The 26,498-nt window shown below is 44.3% G+C and overlaps 1 protein-coding gene across 14 annotated transcripts in view; it reads right to left on the bottom strand.

Moving 5' to 3' along the window:
* LOC128266304 (polyglutamine-repeat protein pqn-41) overlaps positions 1-26,498 on the bottom strand; it is a 54,745-nt gene that overhangs the window by 9,987 nt on the left and 18,260 nt on the right. For 2 of the 14 annotated variants that reach the window (XM_053002736.1, XM_053002733.1), the window contains exons 1-4: positions 22,935-23,122; positions 12,553-12,748; positions 9,260-11,624; positions 5,811-6,942 (exon numbers count right to left, since the gene is read on the bottom strand). In XM_053002736.1, the coding sequence (XP_052858696.1) occupies positions 5,811-6,942; positions 9,260-11,624; positions 12,553-12,584 (3,529 nt within the window). In that variant the 5' untranslated portion in view covers positions 12,585-12,748; positions 22,935-23,122. Of the gene's footprint in view, positions 1-266; positions 3,950-5,810; positions 6,943-9,259; positions 11,625-11,763; positions 11,877-12,552; positions 12,749-22,934; positions 23,150-23,868; positions 23,935-26,498 lie in introns of those variants that run through there. The other 12 variants (XM_053002734.1, XM_053002737.1, XM_053002740.1 and 9 more) reach the window with 11 other exon arrangements.

Here is a 26,498-nt window from a genome sequence, read left to right as displayed (position 1 = left end):
TTTGGAAGGGATAGAAAATGGCTACTGGTGTTGTGAGAAACATATATTTATGTATATATAATCTGTGGCTGCAGCTGCTGGTTCCTACGGCTATGGCTATATGTGACTGCCCAAAAAGTATCTATCTAGCTATGGATTTGTTCAACTTTACAGTGTGGCGAATGGGTGTGCTTGGGTGGGAAAATGTGAGTGAGTGGCGTTTGTACAAGCGATTCAATGACTTAATGAGATAAGTGGGTTTGATAAATAAATAGAAGTTTGCTTACCAGTTGATTAATTAAACAAAACACAACGCAACACAACAATAATGACAGCAACAGCAACAGCAACAACAACAACAACAGTGACATTCAACAAAACAAATAGAGCACTATCTAAGTGGAAAACATGATGGGCAAACAGACACATAAAATAACTCCACGGAGTGCAAACCAAAAATGGCAAATGGAAAGCTAAATTGAAACTACGGATGGGATTGCATATTTTAGGGAGGTATTTCTGAGTGAGGGAGGTTGGTGGTTTCTGTGGTGGCCTCATTGGTTGTTGTTCGTCCTGGACTTTGGCCCCGTTGCCATGGGATTGCCATTGGCATCGTCTATGGTGGTGGCGCTATTGTTCAGCTGCTGGACGATTGAGCGCACACTGCTGGTGAGTGGCAGGTGAGGAGCTCCAGCACCAGCTCCAGTTCCACCTCCGTCCGTGCTGCTGCTGTGGTGGCTCTTCATTAGGCCACTGGACATGGCATCCCACTGACGGATGGTCTCGCGATCCAGCTCATTGGATTTGTGCGACAAATTCGAGGCGGTTTCCTCGCGCAGCACCTCGTACACATCGGAATCCGCTTGCTCGTGGCTGAGAACAGAGTTGTCCAGCAACTGGACATAGACATCGTGCTCGTTGCTCACTGGCGGCTGGCGTGGCTTTAGGCTGTCATTCACATAGGTCACCTCACGACTCAACTTCGCCTTGGGCGTACTCGAAACGAGCGGTACGGCCGCAATCCTGTCCAGATCGTCCAGGGATCTCGCATGCCGCTGGGAGACCCGGCGCAAACTCTCACGCCAAAGGGCATCCTCCTCCCAGAGCAACTCGCCACCTAGAACTGAGAGGTTGGGATGGACATTATTCGACGGTGTCTTGCCGACGACTGCCTCCTCCTCCTCCGCCGCAGCCTCATCTTCATCTTCACCAGCACCATCGTTAGGGGTTCCATCATCCGACGGGACGCTACCACCAATCGTCTTACGAGCGAGGTTTGTGTTTTTAGTAGTTGTGAATGGATATGAATGGACCACGGGGTTTAATGCACCACTACCGCTACTTTCCGGCTGCTCCGTTGAATCCACCAGCTGAATGTTGTTGTTCAGCTTGAGGTTCTTGTTGCTCAGCTTCTCGTGGTTGTCCTTCTGGCCGCAGTAGATGTTCTTGCTGTCGATGGCCTGATCCTTGTCGACCAGGGCATCCACGTTGAACTGATGCCGATCGATGGGGTTGTGAATGTGGGCAATGTTCAGGCCGTGGGCGTGGATGTCCCGCTGGTTGTTCAAGGGCGGCGGAGCTGGCAGCTCTGAGTAGTAGTAGGGGGCCGACTGGGTGGATATATTGCTGTTATTGCGACTGTGTATGATGCGCAGAGCCGCTGCTCCACCATCACCCAGCTGCTGAATGGAGTCGGTGGAGGAGAGGAAGTGTATGTTGCCGTAGAAGTGCTGTTCCTCGTCCTCCGCATTGCGGAATGTTTTCGGTGGCTTGATGAGATTGGTCAGGATGTCGGCTCCTGCAGCTGCATTGGCATCGTTCAGCAGGTGGCTGGTGGGCGTGGCCTGGCCCGTGGACAGGTGCAGGTGACTCAGGTAGGTGTCCAGTTCGTGGCTACTCAGCGTCTCCTCGAACTGCTCGCTCAGCGACTCGATCTCGCTGATGGACTCCTGGGAAAGCGGTCGCCTCGATCGCTGGCGATCCAGTTCAGAGTCGGATCTCTGCCGGAACTCCACCGATTCATTTTCGCTACTGAGGGGCAGCGAATTGTTGCTGGTGCATCGTTGCTGCTGCTGCTGCTGGCCCCTCCGGCGATACAGATCCAAGTCCGAGGAGGTTCGCGAACTACTGTTGTCCGTCAACTGAACACTGTAGTTGGAGTCGGATAGAGTGCGGGAGTGCTGTTGCTGCGGGGGCGTGGCACCCGGCACCAGCAGCCTCTGAGGTGTCACTCGCACCTTGGTAAAGTGGTCGGGTAGGGAGAGACGACTACTTTTTAGCGTGGGACTAGGAACTGCTTTGGGAAAATTCAATGACGTATTGCTGGCATGCATCTTGGGCAGTTGCTCGTAGGAGAGATTCACTTTACTATTGCTGTCCTTTCGCTTCACCGTATCGTAGTGCTCGGAGGAGAAGATCTCCTCCGTTTTGAGCTCCTCCATGGGCGGTGGTGAGTCTGGTATCGGAGGTGGCGGCAGTATCTCACTGTCCGAACTCTCTGCGTAGTTGTTAAGGGGCGTTGAAGCACCCAAATAGTATGAAGCTGGCCTAAAGGTATCCGACAGACTGAATCGTGACCTGGAGCGCAGTTTCTTGGCCTCCAGCTGCTGCCGGCTGCTCTCGTCATCCGCATCCGAACTATCGCTGGCCAGGGTACTCTTGGCCGGCTTAAGGATATCCGGCATGTCCTTGCCCTGCCTCTTTTTGGTTTTCTTCTTGAGGGTCTCAGTCCCCGATTTCTTGCCCTTTTTCAGGGTGGAACGACCCGAGGAGCAGTGGGCTTCCTCGTTGGCTGCACCCTTAACCCCCGCCAACTCCATGTAGACAGGCTCTGTTTTGGTCGTGACCTTAAGGGCACTAGCACTAGTGCTGGCCAGGCACATTGTCTCGTAGTTGCTCCTGCAGTCCTCGTCCTGGATGCCCTTGGTCATCTCCACATAGTGGTTCTCCTCCTCCTCCGCGGCGTAGGTTTCGTGCGTGGCAACCAGGGTCAGCACTCCCGGCTGACCCAGTTCCACTTTCTTGGGCGTCATGGGCAGGTAGTGACTCTCGTCGAACTGCTGGTCGGTGGGTGTGATGGGCTCGTTGACATATATCTGCTGCAGTTCCCTGTCCTCAGCCAATTCCTTTTCTGCTGCCACAACCACGGCTTCATCCTCATCGTCCTGAGCCAGGGCTTCGTCTATATCATCATCAGTGTACTCCTCGCAGGCCGTGCTCTCATCTTCATCTTCCCCATCATCATCGTCATCGTCCTCGTTTTCCAGCTTCTGTTCTGGTTCCTCCTCATGTGATTCCTTCGTTTCCACCGCCTCCCCTGGAATGGGTTTACTTTCCGCTGTGGGTGTGAGGTCCTCCTCGGTTTCTCGCTGCTGCTGCTGATGCTGCTGCTGCTCCTGCTGCTCCTTGAACAACTTGAGCTGCATCAGCATGGGCGTCTCCTCGGGATCGGTAATCGCTGCATTGCTCGCGGGGGCTTTGCTTTCGGCCATTGGCTTGCCAAACTCCATGTTCTCGTAGTTGCTGACCAGCTTATTGCTGTACACAGGCACATAATTGGCATTCTGCGGCGACTTGGGTGCGGTTTTCTTTGGCAAAATGGGTACGGATGCCTCCTCCTGCTCCTCATCATCCTGCTCGTCCTGCTTATCCTGCGCCTTGGGCAATTTCAATCTAAGTTTGAGCCGCTCCTCGGGCTGTTTGGGCTGCACCTGAATAATGCGGGTTTTGTTGGCCTCGTGCACTTTCAAAATGGGCTTCAGTTGAAAATTCGCATTGCTGACTTTGGGTGATAATGATGATGATGATGACGATGATGCCGTTGGTCTCGGACTCTCTACGTTTCTGTCACTGCTTATGTTTGCTATTGCTAACGCTGTTGTTGTTGCTACTACTGCCTGTGATGTCGTTGTTGTTTTCGACGATGACCTTCCTGCCGTCGCACTATACAAGTTATCATCCACAGTCCCAGCTGCGATTCGTGCGTTTTGTTAATGTTTTTTGCGAGTTCGAGTTCGAGTTTGAGTTTTCGGTATCGTTCAATTGTTACATTTACAGCATTTACAAATTGAGATATTGTTTTGTTTCATTTAAGAGTTACCAAATTCAACGTATACACAACGATTTATTTATATATGTATGGAAAAAGAAGAAATATAAAACATGTTTGTATATCTTGCTGGTTGGAATGTAATTAAAATCAATCAAATGGGTGGTCGATTGCGCTATGAGCCCAGATTGAGTTTGAGTTTTAATTGGTTTTTGTTTTATTTGTTGTTTGGGTTTTAGTGCGAAGTTTACAGCGGCATTTAGTAGTGGAAATACCAAGCACCCGGTTGTCATGATGGGAAAACGTATATATGTATGAATGAAACAAATCCGCAACGAAACTACGCTAAAAATGTTTTACTAAACCCATGAAAGATAGAGATTTTCAAAAATAAAGAGAGATTTATGGACTACAGAAATATTGGTTTTTCGGTTTACCCTCCCCCTTTTTCCATTGAATATCAGCAAACAAAAACTAAGTGTGTTTATTTTTTGATTTTATGCAGTTGTTGGCCCACAAATTTAAACCTGGCCAGAATTTGGCTGTAACATAGGTGTTGCCTACTCTTGGGCAGCGATTCTAAATTGATTACTCAATGCTTTTCAATTTTCCTCTCTGTGTGTCCATGTATTGTGTTCTTGTGCGCACGGCAGGAAGGTATCTTTGTTTGGTTTCGATTTACGACATAAATTGCTTTCTGTTGTGTACATTTAAATTAACCATATTCATTAAAACATAAAACAAGGCCACAAAAAAGTGTAAAACACACAAATATAAACTACTTGAAGCTTTTAATTGTTTAGTCTGGCGTCTGGACATGATATATTATATATAAGCGTTGAAAACGGGCAAGGCTTATAAATAGTTAATAGTTAGTTGCCACAGCAAAAACGGGCTGTCAAAGGCAGATGGGGTCCTTTATTTATGGATTTCTAAAGTTCTCAAGCGAAAGGAAAACGCAGTTTGCAATTACAAGACCGACTACAAAGTACAGCAGAAGGCAGACAGCTCAAGGCCCGCCACATAACATGCAACTATAGTAACTGAAAGCAAAGCCAAGAGCGTACAAATATAAAAGTAAGGAACGCAGAATAGGGCAGCGCGGTTAGCAACAGCTACAAATAAAGATACAGCTACGGATACGATACGATACGATACTGATGCAGATGTAGAGATACACACTATGTTTATGCGCACGCATTTTATGAGGAAATATAGTCAACAAAACTACGTTATTAAAGCATACAAATTAAACTATTGCATTTGCATCATTTACAGCAAACACAAATTGGTCATTGTAAAAAAAATGTTTTAATTATGATTGTAAATCTTTGGAAGCAATAACATATAAAATATTAGTGAGATTTGTATAATAACAATATGTTGCCATGGATCAATTTTCATGCTATGTGATCGTACTTGATAATGTTTTTTTGTAGAAACAAGTTTTTAATAAAATATATTAAATTTTTCTATTGTTTGAACTTTAAAAATTTGTTTAAATTTGTGGTTTTTTATTGAAGTTCTTTTGTAATGATTTTTAAATTTATGCAAGCTCTCATTTTGTTTATTATTACAATTTTGTTGATTGTCTTTGATTTCGATAAAATTAACTTAAGCCATACATTTTAAATTTGTTAATTTAGTGGCGCATAAACATAGTAATTAGATACGGAATAGAGGCAGTTACAGGCACAGATAGAGACGTATTACATAGGGGACAGAGTTGAAGCCAAGCAGAATGGGGAATACGTATTGGAAGTTATCGCTGATGGGCACTTACCCTCGTCGTCCGAGGAGTAGTTGTTGTACACCACTCCGCCGGGTCCCACGTTGGCCTGGCTGTCGGATCGGGATCGTTGGATTCCCGATGTTGATGCTGCACTCCCAGCTGCCGCGGCACTGCCATTTCCATTTCCATTGCCATTGCCATTGCCCACCAGTCCCGTTTTGCCCGCATGGGGGGCATAGCGTGCTCCACTGGCCACCGCCGTGGACGATAGCAGGATGTTCGGATTGCTGCCCAGCTTGGACATGGCGGACATGTTGCTGCCGCCCTGCTGTATGCCCTTGCGGGTCAGAGGTGACTGCAGCATGCGCTGCTTCCACTCGAGCAGCCGCTTCATGGACTCCTCCCGCTTCCGCTCGCCATCCTGATGGTGCTGCGGCGAGTTGGAGGCACCGCCTCCTCCGCCGGACGTCGGCGAAGTGGTGGTGGAGTTCCCGGCCGAGTAGTCATCGTCCATGCCGCCCGCTCTCTTGGGCAGCCGGGCACTGGCGGAGCGCAGGAACTGCTCATTCTTGCTGATGATCTCCTGCGTGGACATCGAGGGCGGGAAAATGGAGCCCGGATGCACGTTGAGCGGCGGCAGGTCCTCCTGCTGCGGCGACTGCAGCTGCGAGGCCACCGAGCGACCTTGGCTGGCGGACCGGCTCATGCGCGGCATACTGCTGGCCGCTCCACCCTGGGCCTGTGCCTCGGCCAGCAGCTCCTGCCGCTTGTAGGCCCGCTCGTAGGGATTCTCGTAGCCAATGGTGTTCACCCCTGAGCCGAAATCTCCCGCTGCAGTGCGGTAGTTGCCCGCCTGCTGCGGCTGAGCAGCTCCAGCTCCTCCTCCTCCTCCTCCGCCGCCGCCGCTCTGCAAATAGAGTGCACTCTTCCGCATCTTGTCCGCATAGCTGGCCTCCGAGTAGTAGAAGCTGTCCGGAGTACGATTGATGTCCAAACTGGACTTGGGCCGCGGGGCACGCCCACTCTCCTGCTGACTTTGGGCCACCGCCGCGGCGGCAGCGGCTGCAGCTGCCTCGGCACGAGCCTCATACTCCAGGAAGTCCGCGGAGTGGGGACGCACTATGGCCGCCGCCGTGCGGGCACGCAAGTCCATGGTATTGATTAGTTGATCAGCGGCACTGGCCTAAAAAACGGTTGCAAAAAAAGAGGAGGGGCAGCAAATTAGAAGGGGTTATATAATGGCTTCGTAGCTATTTTGCATTTTTAACTAGTGTTGCACTTGAAAAAAAACTTTATTAAATGGCATTTCTAATGGAAAATAATTAAAACTATTTGACATAAGCTACTCCATTGATGTGGTGTTAAATTTTATAAAAACTTTCTGTTTAAATAATAAACCTAAACATGTTCTTTAATATAAAAAAAAATATTTATAATTGTAACAGAAATAACTTTAAAATGCCACAATTAATGACACAGAATATATTTATTTTGTATTACTAAACAATATTTTATTTTTCCTATAACTAGTAACGCATTTAATCTAATTCAAAAACATATGTCGTCATGCAACTGACTTTTACATCTAATTGAACCAAAATACGAAACTAGAAATGTCATTCAACATTACCGAATTTGATATTTGTAAATTTAAAACTATTTTAGTATATAGCTAATAACATTGGTTATCCAAACTGTATTCTGTTTCCTGAGTTTGTTTTTAATATATCGTAAGATACTTTTTGTGAAATTTAATACTTGTAATACCAAAGAAAATAGCTAATTTCTGGTCACTTATTTTTGGAAGAAATTTTAAAGTTGAGGGCCAAAAAATCTTTGCTTGAGTGTGCAAGATTGGCGTGGCCCGTGACTTGTTCGACACTTGGCCGGCTGCACAGCTGGTCTCGGACCCAGAAGCCCGTGGCCATAAATCATGCACGCGACTCATTTCCCGGCTAACTTGCCGGGCCTGAGCTGACCCACTAAAAACCCACTGCCCCACTGTCCCACTGCCAAAAGGGCGGAAAGCGCATAAAGTTGCATTCGAAGGAAATTGCTGCGCTGGTGGCCAAGAATTAGGGGGAAGAGGAGCCTCTTCCTTCGGCGAAACGTCTGCAATTCAGCAACCCACTGACACACTAAACTCCAATTAAATTGTGAGCTGCGGCGGACTCGAGACAGCTGCTTGAAACCGAAAGTTTCCTATAAAGACTCTGGAGGTGTTCTCTTCATTCCCGTCCATCAATGGGGGCATGACTATAAGCAGCAAACAGCAGCAAAACTAGCAGCAGCAGCAGCAGCAGCAGCAGCAGAAGCAGCTTTTGTGTGCGGCTTTATGGAGTCGTCAGAGCATGAGGAGTTATCTCTACAGGAGCAGGCTACCATACCAGGAACACCGGCAAGGGCAAATAAAAGTGAAAAGCTGATACGTGCGGAGGTGCTAGTCTCAGCCAGCAACTATTCAACTAGGTCAGCGAAGGAAAGAGGTGCGGATATAAAACGCCATCATCTCCCCGCTTGAATTTTTCCCCCTGGGTTTTTGTGAGAACTTGCAATTCCACGATTTGCGGCAATCACACAACATCAAGTGGCATCGCAGATGATTTGGTGGGCTGACCTTTGCCGCTGACACGCCCCCAAGCTCCCAGTTCCCAGTTCCCAGCTCAAAGTACCCAATAAAGCCAAGGATGCAATGCCAAGTGGCAGGTCATCAGCAATCGCAACTGCAGATCGTTGCGCCGGGGGCAGTGGTTTGCCATTTTGATTGCCTTTGAGAATTGCACTCTTGTGCTTTTAAGTTTTCAGCGATGACAACTTGATTTCACTTATTATTATGGCAAAAGTAGGTTTGTTAAGATGGTAGACATCGAAACTATGAAGATTTTCCACTGAATTGTTCGAACGTTCCTATGGTAGCTATATGATAAATTAAATTAACAAGCCATATGTATTACAAAAAAAATTTAAGTAGAGAAGTTTGTCTTTAAATGTTTTTCTTTTATTCAAAATTCCTAATTTCTATTCTCATGGGAGCTAAAGACGTCCGATTTACTATAAGCTGAAGAATTAAAGTTAAAATGTTATTCATTTTTTTCGGTTGTTTCTATGGGAACTAATTGATATAGTCGTCCGATTCGGTTCGATCCGACTTAGGTACTACCTGCCATAGAAAGACAACTTTTGGGAAAGATTCATGCATATAATTTGAAAACTTGCAAACTTGCTTGCGTAGAAACGGCGGAAAAACTTACTGACATGTAAAAAAAAACACTTTTGAAAAGCCTTTTACAATAAATGTAAACTATTTCCAAACTATTTTAGCTAAAAAATGTTTTCATTGAATAAATACTATTACTGATGGATTTAAAGAAGTACCTTTAAACTAAAATTCCTAAAATAAAAAAATTAAAAGTAAATCCCAACTGTTTCTCAATGTTAAGTACTATCCAGATTTTTATAAATTGTCAAGACAAGTGCTTGACTCTTTTTTGACCACTTACCTCCAAATGATTGGGTGTGTACCGCTGGGGCATCGCCGGTACGTGCTTGCTGGCATCGTAGCTGGGCGGGCTGAGGGGTCGCCGGTAGCTGGCCGCCTCCTGCAGGAGCGCCTCCTGGGCGGACATGGCTCCTCCGGCACCGCCCGCCAACTGCGACATGTTGTAGATGTCTTCGTAGTCCGCTGCGGCGGCTGCGGCGGCAAAGAGCCGCTGCTGCTTGGACCGCCCATAGGCATCCGGAGTGCGCCGCTCCGCCTGCAACAGCTGCTGCTGGGTGGGGTATGCCCCATTCGGACCCTGCCGCTGCTGCATCAGCTTGGCCATGTACATCTCCCGCTCGCCGTAGATCTCCTCGGCGGCCCGCTGCTGCTGCAGCCTGGCGATCTGCTCCTCCATGTCCAGCTGTTGCTGCTGGAACTGCGCCTCCAGGTGGTCCAGTGAGTACTGCTGCTGGGCCTGTTGCAGCTGCAAGGCGGTGGACACGTGGCCCGTTCGCGTGTCGTAGATGGCATGATGTTGCTGCGGTTGCTGCTGCTGCTGTTGCTGTTGCTGTTGCTGCTGAGATCGTTGATGTTGCTGCTGCTGCTGGTAGAGTTGCTGCGTGGGCGACATAAGGCGGCGACTAGGATGTTGCTGCTGCTGCTGCTGCTGCTGCTGTTCGTTGTGCTCGGGCGATGGCGATGAGTAGCCGCCATCGTTGATGCGCCTCGGCTTGGGCGGTGCATTTGCATAGAGAGGCTGACCACTGCCGCCCCCGCTGCTGCCGGCATTTTCCGACGAGGGTGTGGGCTGCCCCTTGCCGAGATGCGATTGCATTGTGTGAATGCCCGAGTCGGAGTTCTCGCCACTGTGATTCAGCGAGGAATTCACACTGGGATCCGATTCCCCGCTGCTGGGCGCCTGCATCAGACTGGCCGCCGCCAAAGCTCTCACCCACTGCATCATGGACTCGGCATTGTCCGCCGCCAGCCAATAGGTTCGCATATTCTGATGCTCACACTTGAAGGCAAATTTGCGATAGATCTTGTCCTCGGGCAAGCAGGCGGATACGCGATATGAGGGCAGCAGCACCGAGCCCAGCAGCTTCTCCTCCTCGGGCCCCTTGTAGTAGTACAGGCAGTACTCGGCGAGGACGAACCAGCGCTTGCGCCACACCTTTAGGCCGTCGGAGCCCTGCTTGTGCAGCCAACCCGACAAGGTCACCGGCGTGGAGGGTGGTCTCTTCGTGATGGGTGACTTCAAGGCCTGAATGGAGCCGGCGCTCTTCTTCCGATCCAGCGGTGCGTGGGTGGGACTCTTGGCCGAGTTCGACGACGACTCCTCGGAACTGGGCGTGGCTTTGGGCTTCACGGCCGATATTTGGGTCTGGCATGCCTGGTTCACCACATGACCGGGATGATTCTGCTGGATGTACACGGTGCCGTGTTCACTGCCCGGTGTTTGCAGGTCATTCTTGTGACGATGTTGCTGCTGCTGTTGCTGTTGCTGCTGTTGCTGTTGCAACTGTTGCTGTTGCAACTGCTGCTGCAGCTGTTGCTGCTGTGCGTACAATTGCTCCTGGTAGTGTTTGGGCATGGCAGGTTGCTGCTGCTGCTGCAGCTGCTGTTGCTGATGTTGATGTTGCAACTTCAGAGGGCCCTGAGCAGGTTGGTATTGATTTTGCAAATTTAAAGAAGAGGGTGGAGCTCTCTGTTGCTGCTGGTGCTGCTGCTGCTGTTGCTGTTGCTGCTGGGTCATCGTGGTCATATTGGACACCATGCTGGGCGACTGACTCATGTGATAGTGATTTGTGGGCGGGTTCATGGCCTGTCGCATGGCGAAAGTCCGCTGCTGCTGCTGGGCAGCCTCGCTTTGGGTGGCCATCTGGGCCTGCATTTTGGCCGCCTGCAATTGCTGGTACTGCGACTGCAGCGCCGAAATGGGATGATGTCCGGCGATGGCATTGCTGGCCTGCAATCTGCCGGCCGCCGCCAGATAGGTTCGCTCCGTGGGCGACTGGTACAGCTGCTCCCCCGCCGCCGTGCCGCCGCTGCTCGAATACGACTGATGGTAGGGCGAACTGTGCGAACTGCTGGACGTTCCGCCGCCACCGCCGTGCTTCATCAGGTTGTGGTTGTGGTTGTGGTGCTTCGACTGCGGCTGCAGCTCGATCGGCGATAGGGGTCCTCCACCGCTCGAGCTGGTGGCCGTGGGCGACTGCTGGTACAAGGCCTGACTGTAGGCCGCCGTCCGGTAGTCCACGAGATTCGTCTGGTAGGCCAGCGGCAGCTTCTTCTGCTGCTGCGCCAGGATCGCTGCCTCCTGCAGCTGCTGCAGCTTCTTTGCGTCCATGGTGCCGGCGGTGAAGAGCGGCGGCGCCTCCAACCTGCAATTGGGGAGGGAAAAATAAAAAACCGATCAGTGGAAATACGCAAGGCAGGCGGAACTGTGATTCAATCAGCTGAGGTCACCGGGCTTAATTTGCCAGCGTGGACAGGGCATTTAACCCTAGGCGAACCATGTACCTTATTTGTTTAAAGAATATAGCATACTTGCAAAAATTTATAGTTTTTGATATTCCAAAAATTTAATTTAAGACCCAAAAGAAACTTTATAAATTTTAAAACCTGTGATAAACCTACAAAATGTATCTAGATTTTTCTCTTTAGGTCTTTTAATTGTAGATATTTAGATACACACCTAATAAAACCCTACACAGTGTAACAGAAATCATTAAAAACTTTTTAAATTGATCAAAAAACTATTATGAATGCGAAATTTAAAATTTGTATCAATTTAATCTTATTGAATTAGGTTCCTACTTGCTCTACAAAACTTTTCAAAAAAGTAAATTCTCTTAAATATTGGCTTGGATAAGCAATAATATTAACTAACATCTGAGTGAGCCCAAATGCATTATGCTATAAATTGTAATAAACTTTTCGAAAATAAATATTCTTAGGCATTTTTTGGCTAGCCTACAAGTGATTAAAGCTCTGTAGAAATTCCCATAGAACCGCGAAAATATTTCAAATACGTCTCAAGAGTTGACAAGGGGTTAAGCCGCAGGGGAGGGTCTGGAAATTCACGAACTACGGAAGGCACTGAGACCGTGGAAAATGCAACTGCCTCAGCGCGTAATTGACCGTAATTGATTAACTGCAGTCGCCGCTCCGGCCACAAACACACGGCTGACCTTGCAGGCCTTAATTTCTCTGCGGGAAATGGGAAATCAGAATGGGGATGGGAAATGGGGAACTTGTTGTGGGGTAAAGGGGACTTTACCGGAGACCTACAAGATTTACGCTACTCACCAGTCCCACAGCTGATAAATGCAGCCAAACATTTTTGCTTTTTTTTGTCGTGTGTTGCGTTAATTCGTTTAATAACTTAATTGGCCTTATTGCCTTTATTCAATTGCACTAATTTCTTTCTCGCGCCCGCCTTTTCACTTTTATTGTAATGAGTTTTGATTTGATTATTCGATTGGCTGCAAAAACTCAATTAAAACTTTTCGATTGAAATGTGGCGGCCTCTTTTTTCGCGTTGCTTTTTGCGTGTGTGCCTCTGAGTTTTTGGGGGCACTGAAAAAATTGGAATTGCAGCCGCCGTCTAGTTGCAATTGAAACTGTGAATGTGTCTATTTTTATTGAAAGAGGACCACAGATTTATTTGTCGCCACGCGGCGCAAGTGCCAAGAGCAAAAATTTCAACAAAAGGAACAAAACCAGAGCCAAAAGTTAAAAAGAATGGTGGGGAACATACAGAGAACTCATTTTTCATATCGATTTTGTTTTTGGGTGAGGGGTAAACTCAATTTAATTCAATTCTGTTTTGTGCCTGCTTCAAATTTGTTTATGTTCTGCATACTCAATGCGAATCAAAAACACCATAAATTTCTTTAGCCTCCCCCAAGCAGTACACACAAAAAGAAATCATCTCCAAGGAAACAATAATTCCCTTGTCGAATATTAAACACAAATTCGGTTTTAATGCGAGTGGAACAAATCGAGCGGACAAATCCAGATACGACACACACGGCAAACATTTGTACGAGGCCGAACACTCGATAACTGCTCTATCGAATGACAATTTTAATGCAATTTAACGTCGAAAACAGTGCGTTTCGGGCCTGATTGCACGGATATATGCATCTGCAATGAGCCCGTTTCGATTGCATTTAACCAAATGAATTATGGATTGCCTTTATTAAAGCTCCGGCACATGGCCCTAACGGAAGAGCAAAAATGTTGGGAATTTCGTGCCAGCTGGGCTTCTGTTCTCTATCTGTATATCCTGTCTGTCTAGGCATTAAATGAATCCCTTACAGTAAAAAACGACTCAGTCAGAAAAACATTATTGTTAAATCAGGAACAATTCAAAGGAAACTTTAAAAAAATTCATTTTTTTGTGGGACTTAATAATTTTTGCAAAGAATAAATATTTTTAAAGATTTTTTCAAAAACATTTTTATCTAACAGTAATACTAAAATTGGGAAAATATAATAACCCAAAAGAATAAATATTGTCTGTAGCTATGAGGCATTATTTTGCTCAGTGCATGAAACTTGACTCGTGCATTAAAAGCAAAGTCCTGTTGAAAATGTTGCGCAATAAATAAGCAATTGATCCGATGTAAACGGACATTCATGGCCAGACTATTTCTTGGCCAGCATGTGAGAGGTCGAGCCGTTCCCGGCTATTTCACGCTACAATCAACTTTGGCCAAACAATTTTATAATTGCCTGCCAGTCGAGTCGCAATTTGTATGGCTTTCAATTACCGCCTGGCGTTGGCCAAAAGCGAAATGGCTAAAAGACGTAGAAAGACGTGGCCCAAAGCAGGTCTCACAATAAAATATTGGCGGCGGAAACAACAATACAAAATCAATACCGATTAAACGGCAGGACACTCCTGTCTCTGTCTCTCTCTCCCTCTCTCTCTCTCCCTTCGAGATCCTTTGAGCTGGCTTTTATTTATTTATGCGGGTTGGCAGGCAAGGGAGTGAATGGGATGCCTTGCAGCTTCTTGATGTTGCAACATTTTCCCGCTATCGTTTTCCCGCTTTTCGGTTGACAGACGCCGCTAATGTGAGCATGAAAAATTACCACAGAAATATTTTATGCACACAACTGGGGGCGGGCACAAGAATGTGCCAAAAAATATGTGCATATAAATGGGCCACATACAATACCTATGGTATATGTAGTGAATATTATGCTGAAAGATGATATAAATTTGGCATCTGGCCAGCCCCAATAACGACGAGGCTAATGGTAATGATACACAGCATATTATGCTTATTTATATAACAAATTACAATAGGGCCGATTAGAGGTCATTTGGCCATATGTGTTTACAGTCGAACTCCGCAAGACCCTCTGATCCCGGAAAATTTCGCTTTTGTTCGTTACGCCTATTGTTATTTGTTCACCGATGCATGTGTTCGTTCAGTGGAATTCGATTCAAATATTTAAAAGCTGCCCCAAATATGAAAATTATGATGAGACCTAAACTATGTCAATAATCGAGCTCATTTGACTTGTTTGACATTTGATTGGCCTATCAGTTTTCCTTTTTCGGGCAATAATTTTAATAAAATCGCTCATACGACCTGTGGTATGCGCAGTGGAATTCAATTATCTTTGATAGGTTTCCTGTGATATGTATAATTATATATTCAGCTCGTGACCCCGCTGTTCGGAAAATGTATTTTGATGTGGGTTCAATTTGGTATTTGCCAACCTGTCCAGTTTATTTTTAGCTTGAGTTTAATTGCTGTGACATATATATGCAACTGACTGTCACTTACAAGCACACACCTCCGCCGAAGGAGACACAGACACACCTGCCGGGTGGTTTTACCGCCAATCCAGCCACAAACTGTCCGCACTGACGTCATTACCACCGACGGCAAGTGCCACTCAGGCCACTCAGAGGAAAAGGACGAGAAGTGGGCGGCCGACTGCCACCCAGCCACTTCACTTCACTGAATTCGGCCGCAGTCGGAAATGTGGCCCACGAACTGGCCAACTTAATTAGTATTGAAACCTGCCCCTTTGGCCGTTGCCACCACTCCATTCCTTGGACACTTGTAAAACGCTAAGTGCAATTATAAATACTCAGCAAGCAAAGATTCAAAAGTAGTGAAAGTCCCCAGAAAACGAAGCGGAACAATAAATAATGCGAGAAAAGTACAGCAAACTTAGATGGGTCGGGACGGAAAAATCAATAAACAAGAAAAGCGAAAAGTTGAGATACAGAGCCAGTCGGCAAAATATCTGAGCGCCCTGCTGAAAGTGTGACAAACTTGGGAGCATTGAGGAAAAGTGGCCCACACTTAGAGATACACACAGATCGAAGAACACAGAAAAAAAACTATGGTTCCAGGAAAACCAACAAAACAGCGTTTACACAGCCAGCTAACAAGACATGCTTTCAAACTATACCTTTGTGTTAAAAGAAGATTTTCCCTGTTTTTCTTCTTTGGTTCACAAAGTTTGCATAAATGTTGTTTTTGTCAAGTCGGTATTATTATATATTACGTATACGTATAGCATTTGGTTCATATCAAGTTATTTTAACAAAGTATACAAAAATCATCCGAATTATTTATAAAAGATAGTTTTAAGTAAATAAAATACAAATTATAGAGGTTTTTTCTCTCTGCAAAAAGGTTCTTATGTACTTTTGGTTTTATTTTTTGCCATTTTCTTGAAAGCCCCCTGGGTGTTTGGCACATCATGACCTTGCCAGTCGCTTTTGATGAGTTGTCAATGGGCGGAGATACGAGTATGTTAAGGGTATGCGAATTTGGGCCAAAAGTCTTGCATAATATTTACCCGGGGCTGGAATGGCCGGTACTTTGACAAATCGCCTGGGCTCACACGTCATTCTGAAGGGGAGAAAAATGTTTGCTTATTGCTTACTTATCGCCCTGGGCAGTCAGCCGTTTGTAAAATATGCATTCCGCAAAACAATTGAAAGCAATTAAACTGAAATCAATCATTAAATTGAGTGCACCAGTGTTTGTGTGCTTGCATGAGTAGCGGATAATGCTTAATGGCATTTGACTGCAATCTGTTTTTACGGGCGATACATAAAACTGAAATCGTATCGATTCTGTGGCCGATGGCTAGCATAAATCAGGAGCAGAATTGATCCATGGGTTGGGGTTATTAATTAAAGCCGGAACATCCAGTGGACATTTGGCAAAGTTTCGGGCTTCCATTTACCTGATATCGGAAATTGGATTTTGGTTCAAAGTTCGAAAGATGCAGTTTGCATATAGGGGCCCTTGCCCCTAAATACTTTGCCAAGTATGATGAAATCAAAGTTTTGTTTAAACAACATTTAAGCCCGGCAGCAGCAACAGCAGCCGACCCAATTCAAACTTGCACACTTGATTTGCCAGACAGGTTGTGCTCTTGAAGAACATCGGCTGGGTTAGAGCACCGCACCCCCCCTGTCACCTCTTTGGATCCAAAAGCCGACATCAACATCCAAAACATTCCGGGTAGCAGGACCTCGCAACAAAGCATAAATATTCATGGCTATAGTTGTACGAGAAGAGCGAACGAGAGATGGATGGAGATGCACACGGACATATGCCTCAATACAGCATGTGTATACGGTAAAAAACAAATGAGATTCTATTTATTATTTAAATTTTGGTTGCAGGTTAATATTGTATCAAAAATAAAACGTAGTAAATCATAAATTTAAAATTATAAAATTTTTTGAAAATTACACATAGCTAAAACAGATTGTCTTAAAAGTATACGATATTGTACCACTTATAAACAGAATATTTTTAACAAGTTCTAGTTTTGGGCTCTTTACACATTCTGATTAATACCTGCCTTATACTCTAATTTTAGTCCAATTAATTTGGCATTTGAGCTGCTTCAAAATCAATTTCAAATCAGAAATAAAAAAATATATAATGAAAATAAACAAATCTACCAGATAAACACATGTACGTATACAAGTATCATATATCTCAAGCCTAACAGTTAAAAGAATAACTACATATGATTGAGCGAGACAGGTCAAGATTATTAGAATGGAAATAATGTCTCAATGGAGCTTTAAATGTCATCTTCACAATGCATTTTAGGATGGCAACTATCTAGTTTGCCTCAGTGTGTTTATGTATGCGTCAACTTCTGCCCAGAATGACAATCGATGATGGAGATTTTGTTGCTTTCACTTTTGTCGTTCTCGTAGTGGGTTGTTGTCCTTAGAGCCTCCTCCTAGCTGTCTGCCTGACTTGATTGGCATAGACGCCAAACGAGCGTAGGGCAACAGACGTGCACGCATCATCATCATCATGATCATCGTCATCGGCATCGGCATCGTCATCGTCATCATTGTTGTTGTTCTCGTGGCGGGTGCAGTCCCATTTTATCTCAGCGTAACCCACAATCAAGAGCCCTGCACGTCCTTCTCGAGGAGCAGCGATGGCGTCAATGCAGCCCAGGCGGCAAAAAGGGCAGCTATGAGCGCACTCTGTCTCCAAGGTGATTATCACTGGGATGCCTATATCCTGGCGCTCCGAAAGGAAGTCAAAGTTCAGCGTTTGGGGAAAATCGCTAAGTGAGCGTGGGAAGGCTGAATAAGTCATTGAGCGAAAATTTCATCAAGCCATCAGGCAGCCGGAGCTCTGGCATTTCGCTAATGCTCGCTTTCATTTGCGCCTTGCACAAGTTTAAAATTCAAATCAAGGCAAGGACACGGCACACACAGACACACACACACGCACACACATACTGTACAGTCCCAGTCCCAAAGAGTTTATCAGGGAAACATGAGTGATGGCAATGGCGGCTGCCATTCATGTTGCATACTAATTTAAATACGTGGCACGCACAGGAGTCGTCGGGAAAAATGGAAGAAAAAGAGAGAGAGAGAGGAAAAGCTGGGACACTGAGGTGGTGGAAAATCCCGCCCATGCGGTGCTGTTACCCATTTCCGCTTTTGGCAGCAGCACAAAAGCCACTCGAGTTCTTGCCTCCAGGATGTGTGCCATGTTTATGGCTGCTCCTCTCTCTCTCTCTCTCTTTCTCTCCCTCTCTATCACTCTTTCCCTCACTCCCTCCTATCCCCATCTCTTTCGCTCGGAAAACCCTCCTGAAAACAAAGACAAGCAAAAATATTTTGCCGTTTTTAGTTGTCGCAAAAGTTTGCTTTGTGTTTGTGGGTGTAGGTACTGTGTGTTTGGGTTCGAGCGCTTTTGTTTATTGTGTATTTGTTTGGCATTTTCTTGCACAGCTTGTCGGCAAAAAAGGGGAAAAAATGGAACACGAGTTGACCAAAAATAGGGACAAAGCATATCGAAGACCATAAAGGAGTACGAGCACCACTAAAGCGGGATTTTCGGTATTGTTTTCTGCTTTTGTAATCGGAATTACGCTTGCAACAGTGCGTTGCGCTTGAGAGTTCTTTGCGTTCCTAAACATTTCTATAAGACACGCTCAGTTGGCATCTTGTGCAAGAGGAAAACTGATAGAGAAATTACCAGTAAAAATTCCTTGGCTTAAATCTGGTCATGTATTTCTTTGTCTTAATTTAAACATTTAAAGAAATGCAAATATTTATTTTAGCATAAATATTACACAACACGAATACGAGAAGCAAATTAATTTGTTCACTTTTGCTTTCATCTACTGTAGTAAAATTCTTCAAATAATCTTATTAAGGAATCTGTACTTTTTTCAACCCTCCACAATTCGCATAATATAACCTGCACAGCATTGTGAAATGTATTTTTTTTACAGCCTGTACTGCCTCATACTTATATATATTTTACCATTTGGCTTCGATATTTGTTGTTTTCTTTTTTCTGTTGTTCAGTTCTGGTGCACAATACACGTACATATATTTGGGTCTCGGTTCGAGTGTGGGTATTTGTCTGCAGGGAACTTGATGGACCCGTCCATTCCATCGTGAACCGAACGTCGTCCACTCAGACCATTGTATATAAATGCAAATTGTTATTGATTATGCTCCACATAAAACTATAAAAGACATAAAGAACACTCTGTCAATGTGAACCCTTACATGAAGCAGAGTTTCTACTATTCGTGTGCCATAATAAATTTGAACATTGGCAAGTTTTGACCCACAACCAGAACCTTTGTTTGGTGCCTAGCATTTAACTAAATTCATTTCGAGCAAATTCAATAAAAAAAAAAAGTGGGCAAGACAAACTATTTTCATTTGCACGCCAGTTTCGGCAATAAACTGAAATATCACCCATACGCCCCGTAAGCCGACCATAAATTCATTTTGAAATGCACTTTGACTTCTTGACTTTCCGCTTAGATGAAGTCGAACCCCAAAGTTTAGTCAGTCTCATATCTTATACACAGGAAAAAACAAAGTTGGAAATAAAAATTTTTTATAGTTTTAATTAAATGTTCACAAAAAATTATATCAACCACAATTTTTTAGTTTAATTCTTCCCTAAAAAAAAGTCGTACTATAAATAACAATTTGCAAGATGCTGAAGTTATAGACAATATTAACTTAAATATTTCAGCATGGTTAATGTCTGATAATGACCATTTTAATAACATAAATTGAAAATCACAAAGTCAGGCACTTTTTTCTGCGTGATGGTTGTCTACATGTATGGAGTTCAGAGTTCGAAAGGAAAGCCGCTGTCTGTCATGCAGAGTTTGGCAAACTGTTTGCTTGCGGCTGCACAAGTCAAACAGTTTAGCAAAAACTTTTGCCACTGACATTTGCCCCGACAGCAGAAGTTGCCCCATCTCCGACCACTCGGAAAAAGCGCCGGTGAAATCGTTGACGCAGGAACATAATGACATCTGTAATTATTGTCCCCCTGCTTCGCTCTTGTAGAAGATTTACCTGCCTGCTTGCGATTACCTGCTGAATCGGCTGTTCAACTTTTAATTGCCGAGGCATGCAAAACTCAAAATTAGAAGCAATCCGCAGAACACGCACCCAAAATTAAGTAGATTTTAGGAGGTTGAGGAAACACATCCAGCTGATTGCAGTTTCGTGTGCAAATCTTATTTTACATTGCACTCCGTGGGCTTGAGAAAATTGCAAAATGAAATGCACAACATCTCGAATCTGGGTTCCGCTGCGGCGGAATTGAGCAAGGCCATTATAAAATTATGAAAATTATGAAATTGCGAAATTTAAATAGCAGAGGATGGCAAGTCATGTGAAAAATCGGCCACACAGACCTCACACTCTCTCTATATAGGCGATGTGGAAATGTTTATTGGGGCAAATGGGTGCGACTTGTAATTTCCATGTCACCTGAAAATGATGTCGTACATACCGTGCTCATCTATTATTCAATCTAAGTCAAACACAATTATCTGCGCACTGGGGAATTTTTTTCCAGGGAACACCCAACTCACAGAAAGTAGACCATTCTTTGATGGGGGCAAGCCGCATAGAACTTTCGCTATCTGCAAAGTTGGGAAACTGTTTTGGAGTTACTTTTAACCTGGTGTAAACATAAATAAATGCATAAAGCACACGCGGTGCAATTTGAATTAGATGAATTAGAACGTTTAATACATTTTAGAGAGCTCACAAATTCTAACTCTAATATTATGGAAATTTCCAATCGGATTTCGTTAGTCTTTAATAAAATAGAATTTATTGGACCTGTTCTATAATGGTAATTGCTGAACATTAAATCAGCATGGGAACTGAATTTGTAAAGAACTTTAGCTCTTTTGTTAAGGGAGTGAAAAAGATTAAGTTCTAAATTAGAATATATAGTAGCTTGTTAAATCCATATTAAGGCCACATTAGTTTGTATTACAATAATATTGTTATTTGTCAAAAATAAGCGTGCGACTTTTACGAAACGCCCAACACACTGTTCATTTTTTCATAATATTGATTTTTCTTCTACTATTATGGTAATACCAAAGCTTTTCAAAGATTAGTTGATAAGACCCTAACAATAGCTAAATTGAGGACTGAAAAGTTGGCCCAAACTGTTAGCCCCAACTGGACGAAGATCGAGTAAATCCGATTTAAAAGTGCAGTGCCCATATTCGAAACTCTATGGTCACCATTTGAATGCATAGCCCCCCAAAGAGCGGTTGCGAAACAGGGAAGTTTAATTGAATAAACCGTAGTAAACCGCCGGACGGGCTTTTCATTCAATTTACCATCGAACACGACCGCTCCCCTTTATCAGAGCCAATTAGTCGAATTAATGCTCAAATTTGATTTGTATTAAGCGTTCGGCCAGTAGAAGAAAGGGTCACCCATGTGCCCATCCATGGCGGGACCAGGATCCATGAAACAGGAGCGAAATGTCCTTGCCAGCCATTGCAAAAAGCCATCTGCTTAATATGCACGAGGTATATAACGCTGCCTAGCGAATATGTATATATACATTTTTTAAATAACTTATTCATTACAGACGAGGTGCGGCAACCGTGTGTGTGTGTGTCTGTATACTTGTGTGTGTGTGTAAATTATTCGCTTTCAGGCATAATAAATCGCTTTAAAAAGGAGCCGCCAAGCGAGCTGCCAAAGATAGCACAACTTGGCAACAATTTAGTTGCCTTTTGTCCTCGTTGTTGCCACATTCTGCAGGGTCCGCATCGCTTTGTATTTCCGCCTACCGCCCACACAAACAGTCCCACTCATGTGTCGTCACAAAAAAGGATTTACCCAAAGCAGAAGCAAACTCAAAGAAAGGATTACACTTAGGTAAATAAATGCTTTTTAAAACAAAAAAAAAAACTAAAACTATTCAGTGACAAGCTTGATTCCATCTTAAAGCTATATGTTAAAACAACATTCTAAGTATCGGTCAAACAAATAGGTTAAAGTCATCTTTTAAATTTATTAAAACAGAGAAAGTGTTTCAATCTAAAATATTTTGTAATAAATATTTGTTATTCTCTTTGAAAGTCTTCAGTTTTGAAAACTCTTGCATTTCTTGATTTAATTTGCTTGCCTGCATGCAACTTTCAATTCATTTTTCAAAATTGCTTTTGGTTATTCTTAACTTAATAAAAAATGTATAAGACCCTGAAGACATTGTTCCACTTTGAAAATGTATTCCTGATATTATAACAAGTTTTTCTCAGTAGGGGGTCGCAAAACGAATACTTTGTGGCCAAAGTAAGCCGCGTGGAGGTGAGGGCTTGATGAAAATGGGGGCTTTCACTCGCCAAACTTTAGTGATTGCGGTGTCCAGTGGACGGCGTAAGCCCGAAACAAGAGCGCAAAGGTGGACGCGACGCCAACCCTCGAAATTCTGCCCACTTTGGACTGAGAAGTTGGCACTGAGGACTCAGGATTCAGGACTCAGTCTCAGGTCTCAGGACACAGGACTACAGACTATGAACAGTGGGCTCGGCTCCACATCTCGGCTAAAACATTCACGAGGACGACTGATGACGACGAAGTTTGGTCTGGTCTTCGTGAGTCGGAGCGCTCCGTTTCTGGCACATAATCATTTACATAATATACGTGAGCACCATCACAGACACGACCACAGCGAACTCGGTGGAACAACAACGGCAACAGCAACTGCGAAGGCAAAGGCTATAGCAACTTGGCCAGGATAATTTCACTCTCGCAGGACGCGATTTTTGGGCAACTTCATGTGTGCGCTTGTGGGCGCAAAATATTGCCACGTTTATGTAACAACGGAGCGCGCACAATTTCTAATTCATTTTACTTTTAGGATTGCGCGTGGCACCGAGCCAGCCCCGCCCACCGCCTCCAGCCGCCTCCCGACACGCTGCCGTTTTTGCGTTTTGGCCAACTTTCGACAAGGAGCGCGCGTTCTGTGCCACAAAAGGCTCGTTGGGAGACTGGCTGGCGAAGTTCGAGTTTGCGTCTCTCGGTTCGCAGCTCGGCACAAAGGACACACAGCTGACGACGGGATTGTGAGTGAAAGCTGCTGGTCGGCAAAGCTAAGGTGAAAGCTCCGAGGGCGGCTCAAAGAGTTATCCTTAATAGTTTTTTGTGCGCTCAGTCAAAAGTATATTCAAGCAAAAGTGACATAAAATATTATATACAAAGGGATATACATAGGGATCTTTGTTTAGAGTGTCATAGAAATGGTTTTATAACTGTTACCAGTTTTTTTCTGGCATAAAATCATATTCTTATCTATTTATTTTCTAAGTGCATTTTTTAGCTATAGTTAGGCAAAGCTTTTCTTTAGTTGTGATAACATTTTCCAAGCTTTTTTTTATTTATTTTTCCCACGAATGCAGCTGACTGGTATCAAAAAACGGGAAACCACTCAAACCACTTCGAGTGAAAGCTCGTACAGCTCACATGGCACCCACTTGCCACACAATGCCCCCAAAAATCCCTTACCATGTTTTGGTTTCTTCTGTTTATGCAAAAAGCATCGGCAAAGTTGAAGCTTTTATTTCTAATTTAGCCCAAAAAATACAGAAGAAAAAACTCAGGTAGCATAAAAATGAATTATGGACAGATACAAAGTGTACGTCGGCTGATGAGCTGGAAGCGCGTGCGAGGTCATAAAATCGGTGCTAATACCAATAATCCAAGCCGTCTGGACTGTCGGCTTTAATTATCATCGGGGAGCATGCGAGGCCAATTAACTGAACCTAGTCTAACGCTGTCTAATAACTCACCTCTGCGGCTAGGTGATGTGTTGGCCAGAAGACTCAAACAGCCCTATTCGTTGTCGTCATCGGGAACTGCAAAGAGAATTGGAAAGCAGAAGTCATTAGTATGCAGTTGGTTTGGTTTGAAGGGGAGCAGCCGGCAAGCAACTGGGAAATCGTGTAAAAAACGCGTATGTCAATTAAAAGCCTATAACAAAAGGCAAACGACAAACGACAGAGGCATCAGAAGTCGGCTTCGATTGCCACTCACACACAAATCGCTGCACGCAAATGCAAAGTGATGCGTGAGGGTGAAAGGGGAAAGGGGAAAGGGGGGGAAGTCCCGCCGAGAAAGGCCCTATTACTCACACAGATCACGTGCGGCCAAAACGACAAAACACGCGCTTTCCAGGGAGCCGTATTTTGAGACGAGCTGTGCTCGGTTGAATCGGTTCAGTTCGAATCGGTTCGATATGTTTTACTTGCACGTTAAAAAAACACCACCGAATTGGCTACCAATTATGGTGAAATTTCCTTAAGTATATGGTAATTTAATTAGGGAATTATTGGGAGTTTAATAGCTTAACCACAGTATCGCATAAATTTTATTAGATGTGGTACAAAGAACATATTTCGTGCATGTCAGACATTAGTTTTACTTCCTAGCTTAATTATAATACAGATACCGAACATTAATTGGAGAAATAACTGGAATCATTTTTCAAATATCAAACGATGATTTATCACACAGAATAGTAGTTTTGATCTGGGTAAATGGAAGCAGTTGCCAAGTTTCTCAGGCTTTTAAGTACCTTAAATATTTGTCATTCTCAATTAATACTCTAATTTAAGTAATGTCAAAAATTTCGTCCTAAATAGAATGACTAGGAATAGCAATAAGTCACCCCTTTTGCTTAGTGTACAAATTCAAATTGGCTTAGCCATTTTATTGGTAATGAATGAAATTGGAGAGCCGATGGCTATGAAAATGCATTTACCTGCCAGAAGTTCGGACACTGCACTGAATAGCCAAATTGAATGGAAAAGTGTAGTTAAGGGCAGCTTTTATTCAAAACGAATGTAAATCAAATGTCGGTTAGAAAATGAGTTTGGTAATTGAATTAGCATTCTTCCAATCGAATTGGGTCAAATTCAGATTAATAAAGGACAGGAATCAAAGGCATGGCGTGCTGTTTAACAATTATAATTGAAACATTTCCCTCTGAACTTTCACAGCCAATTTGCCGGAGGTCAGACTTCAGTTCAGCATTTACTTGTCTGCTATCTGTGGGTGTGTTTGTGGAATTGGAAACAATTAGCAAAGTGTGCAGGAGATTTAGAGCGGAATGTCATAGCCCTAATTGCCCAGGAGCACACACATGCAGATGGAGAATGGGGAATGCCAGGCAGAAAGGACGAGGGAGGGCGGCGCAGAATTTAATGCCGGAGACATGCAAAAATTACATCCTCAATTGCAGGAGCCAGACACCCGTCGTTGTCACTCTCACACAAAAGCGCCCAAATTCAATAAACAAGGCGCTCGTGCGGCCAGGATTCACTGTCTTTCCTCTCATTCCCTCTCTCTCTCTCTGCATCTCTCTTTCTCGCTTTTTGGCCAACGATGCGTGAGGATTCTTTACACTCAACAAAACTTAATGAACTGATTGCTGAAATCTAAATGTCTTAGACATTTTAATGTACTAAAACAAAATGCGAAATTTTAAGCTTGCCTTTTCTTGCCCAGATGCATATCTATGTACATATGAATACTATATTCTAACATACATTTTTCTCAAATATTTGTAAAAATGTTTCTTTATTTTGGTTGGTTTTTAAAACAGCTTGAGACACTCAGTGACACTTTAAACACTATAATATTAATTTATTTTATTTATTTATTTTAAGTCATGTTACTAATTGTAAAACCTGATACTAACCTTATGACAAGCGATATAAGTACTTTAAAATGTTTTTTTTCTTTACCTCAACTTTTTTAAGTGTTATTAAACTGTTAGATTCCAGAGTTGGAGACAATGTTGGTCATGTGCGGGCAGCTAGGAAGCAAAACAAAATCAATTGCACTTGCAAAGCTCTCGCTCCCCGAAAAGTAGGCAATATAAATTTGCGCACAGCTGCCATGCGTCACCCACACAGACACACAGGCACACACCCACACACACAGACACAGAGGCAGATGCACACATTAAGCCATTATTCAGTGGTCAGTAAACGACAACAACAACATGGAGGCAACATCGATTTGGTCGCGTTTCTGCGTACAGCACTTTCAATTGAAATCTACACACAATGGCCACATGCGTGGGTTAAGTCGTCAATGGGGGTGACTGTAGCCCCTTAACCCTCCATCGCCCCCCTCTTCGCGTTCTGGACCCATTGAAGTGTGACCGGCAACCTGCACCCAGCGGAGCAGTTCCACGCTCCATTGAACGACCAACGTATTTCGCCAATTACGGCAACCACCTTTGACAGTTGGCCAGGAGCCTAAAGCCCGGAATCCGTTGCCAAACTGGCAACATTGGGGGCAAGGGGATCTTAAGGTGGCAATTGATTGTCGTAAACAATGGAGTCTGATTTAATGGAGAGTGCCGCTCGGTCAGACGGTAAGCTGATTTAAATTATCGCACTTGTGTGGTGTT

The sequence above is a fragment of the Drosophila gunungcola genome, chromosome 3R (genome assembly GCF_025200985.1).
Source record: "Drosophila gunungcola strain Sukarami chromosome 3R, Dgunungcola_SK_2, whole genome shotgun sequence".
In the NCBI taxonomy this organism is placed as follows: domain Eukaryota; kingdom Metazoa; phylum Arthropoda; class Insecta; order Diptera; family Drosophilidae; genus Drosophila; species Drosophila gunungcola.
The sequence above is the reverse complement of the archived record's forward strand: the minus strand, read 5'-3'. Positions and strand labels throughout refer to the sequence as shown.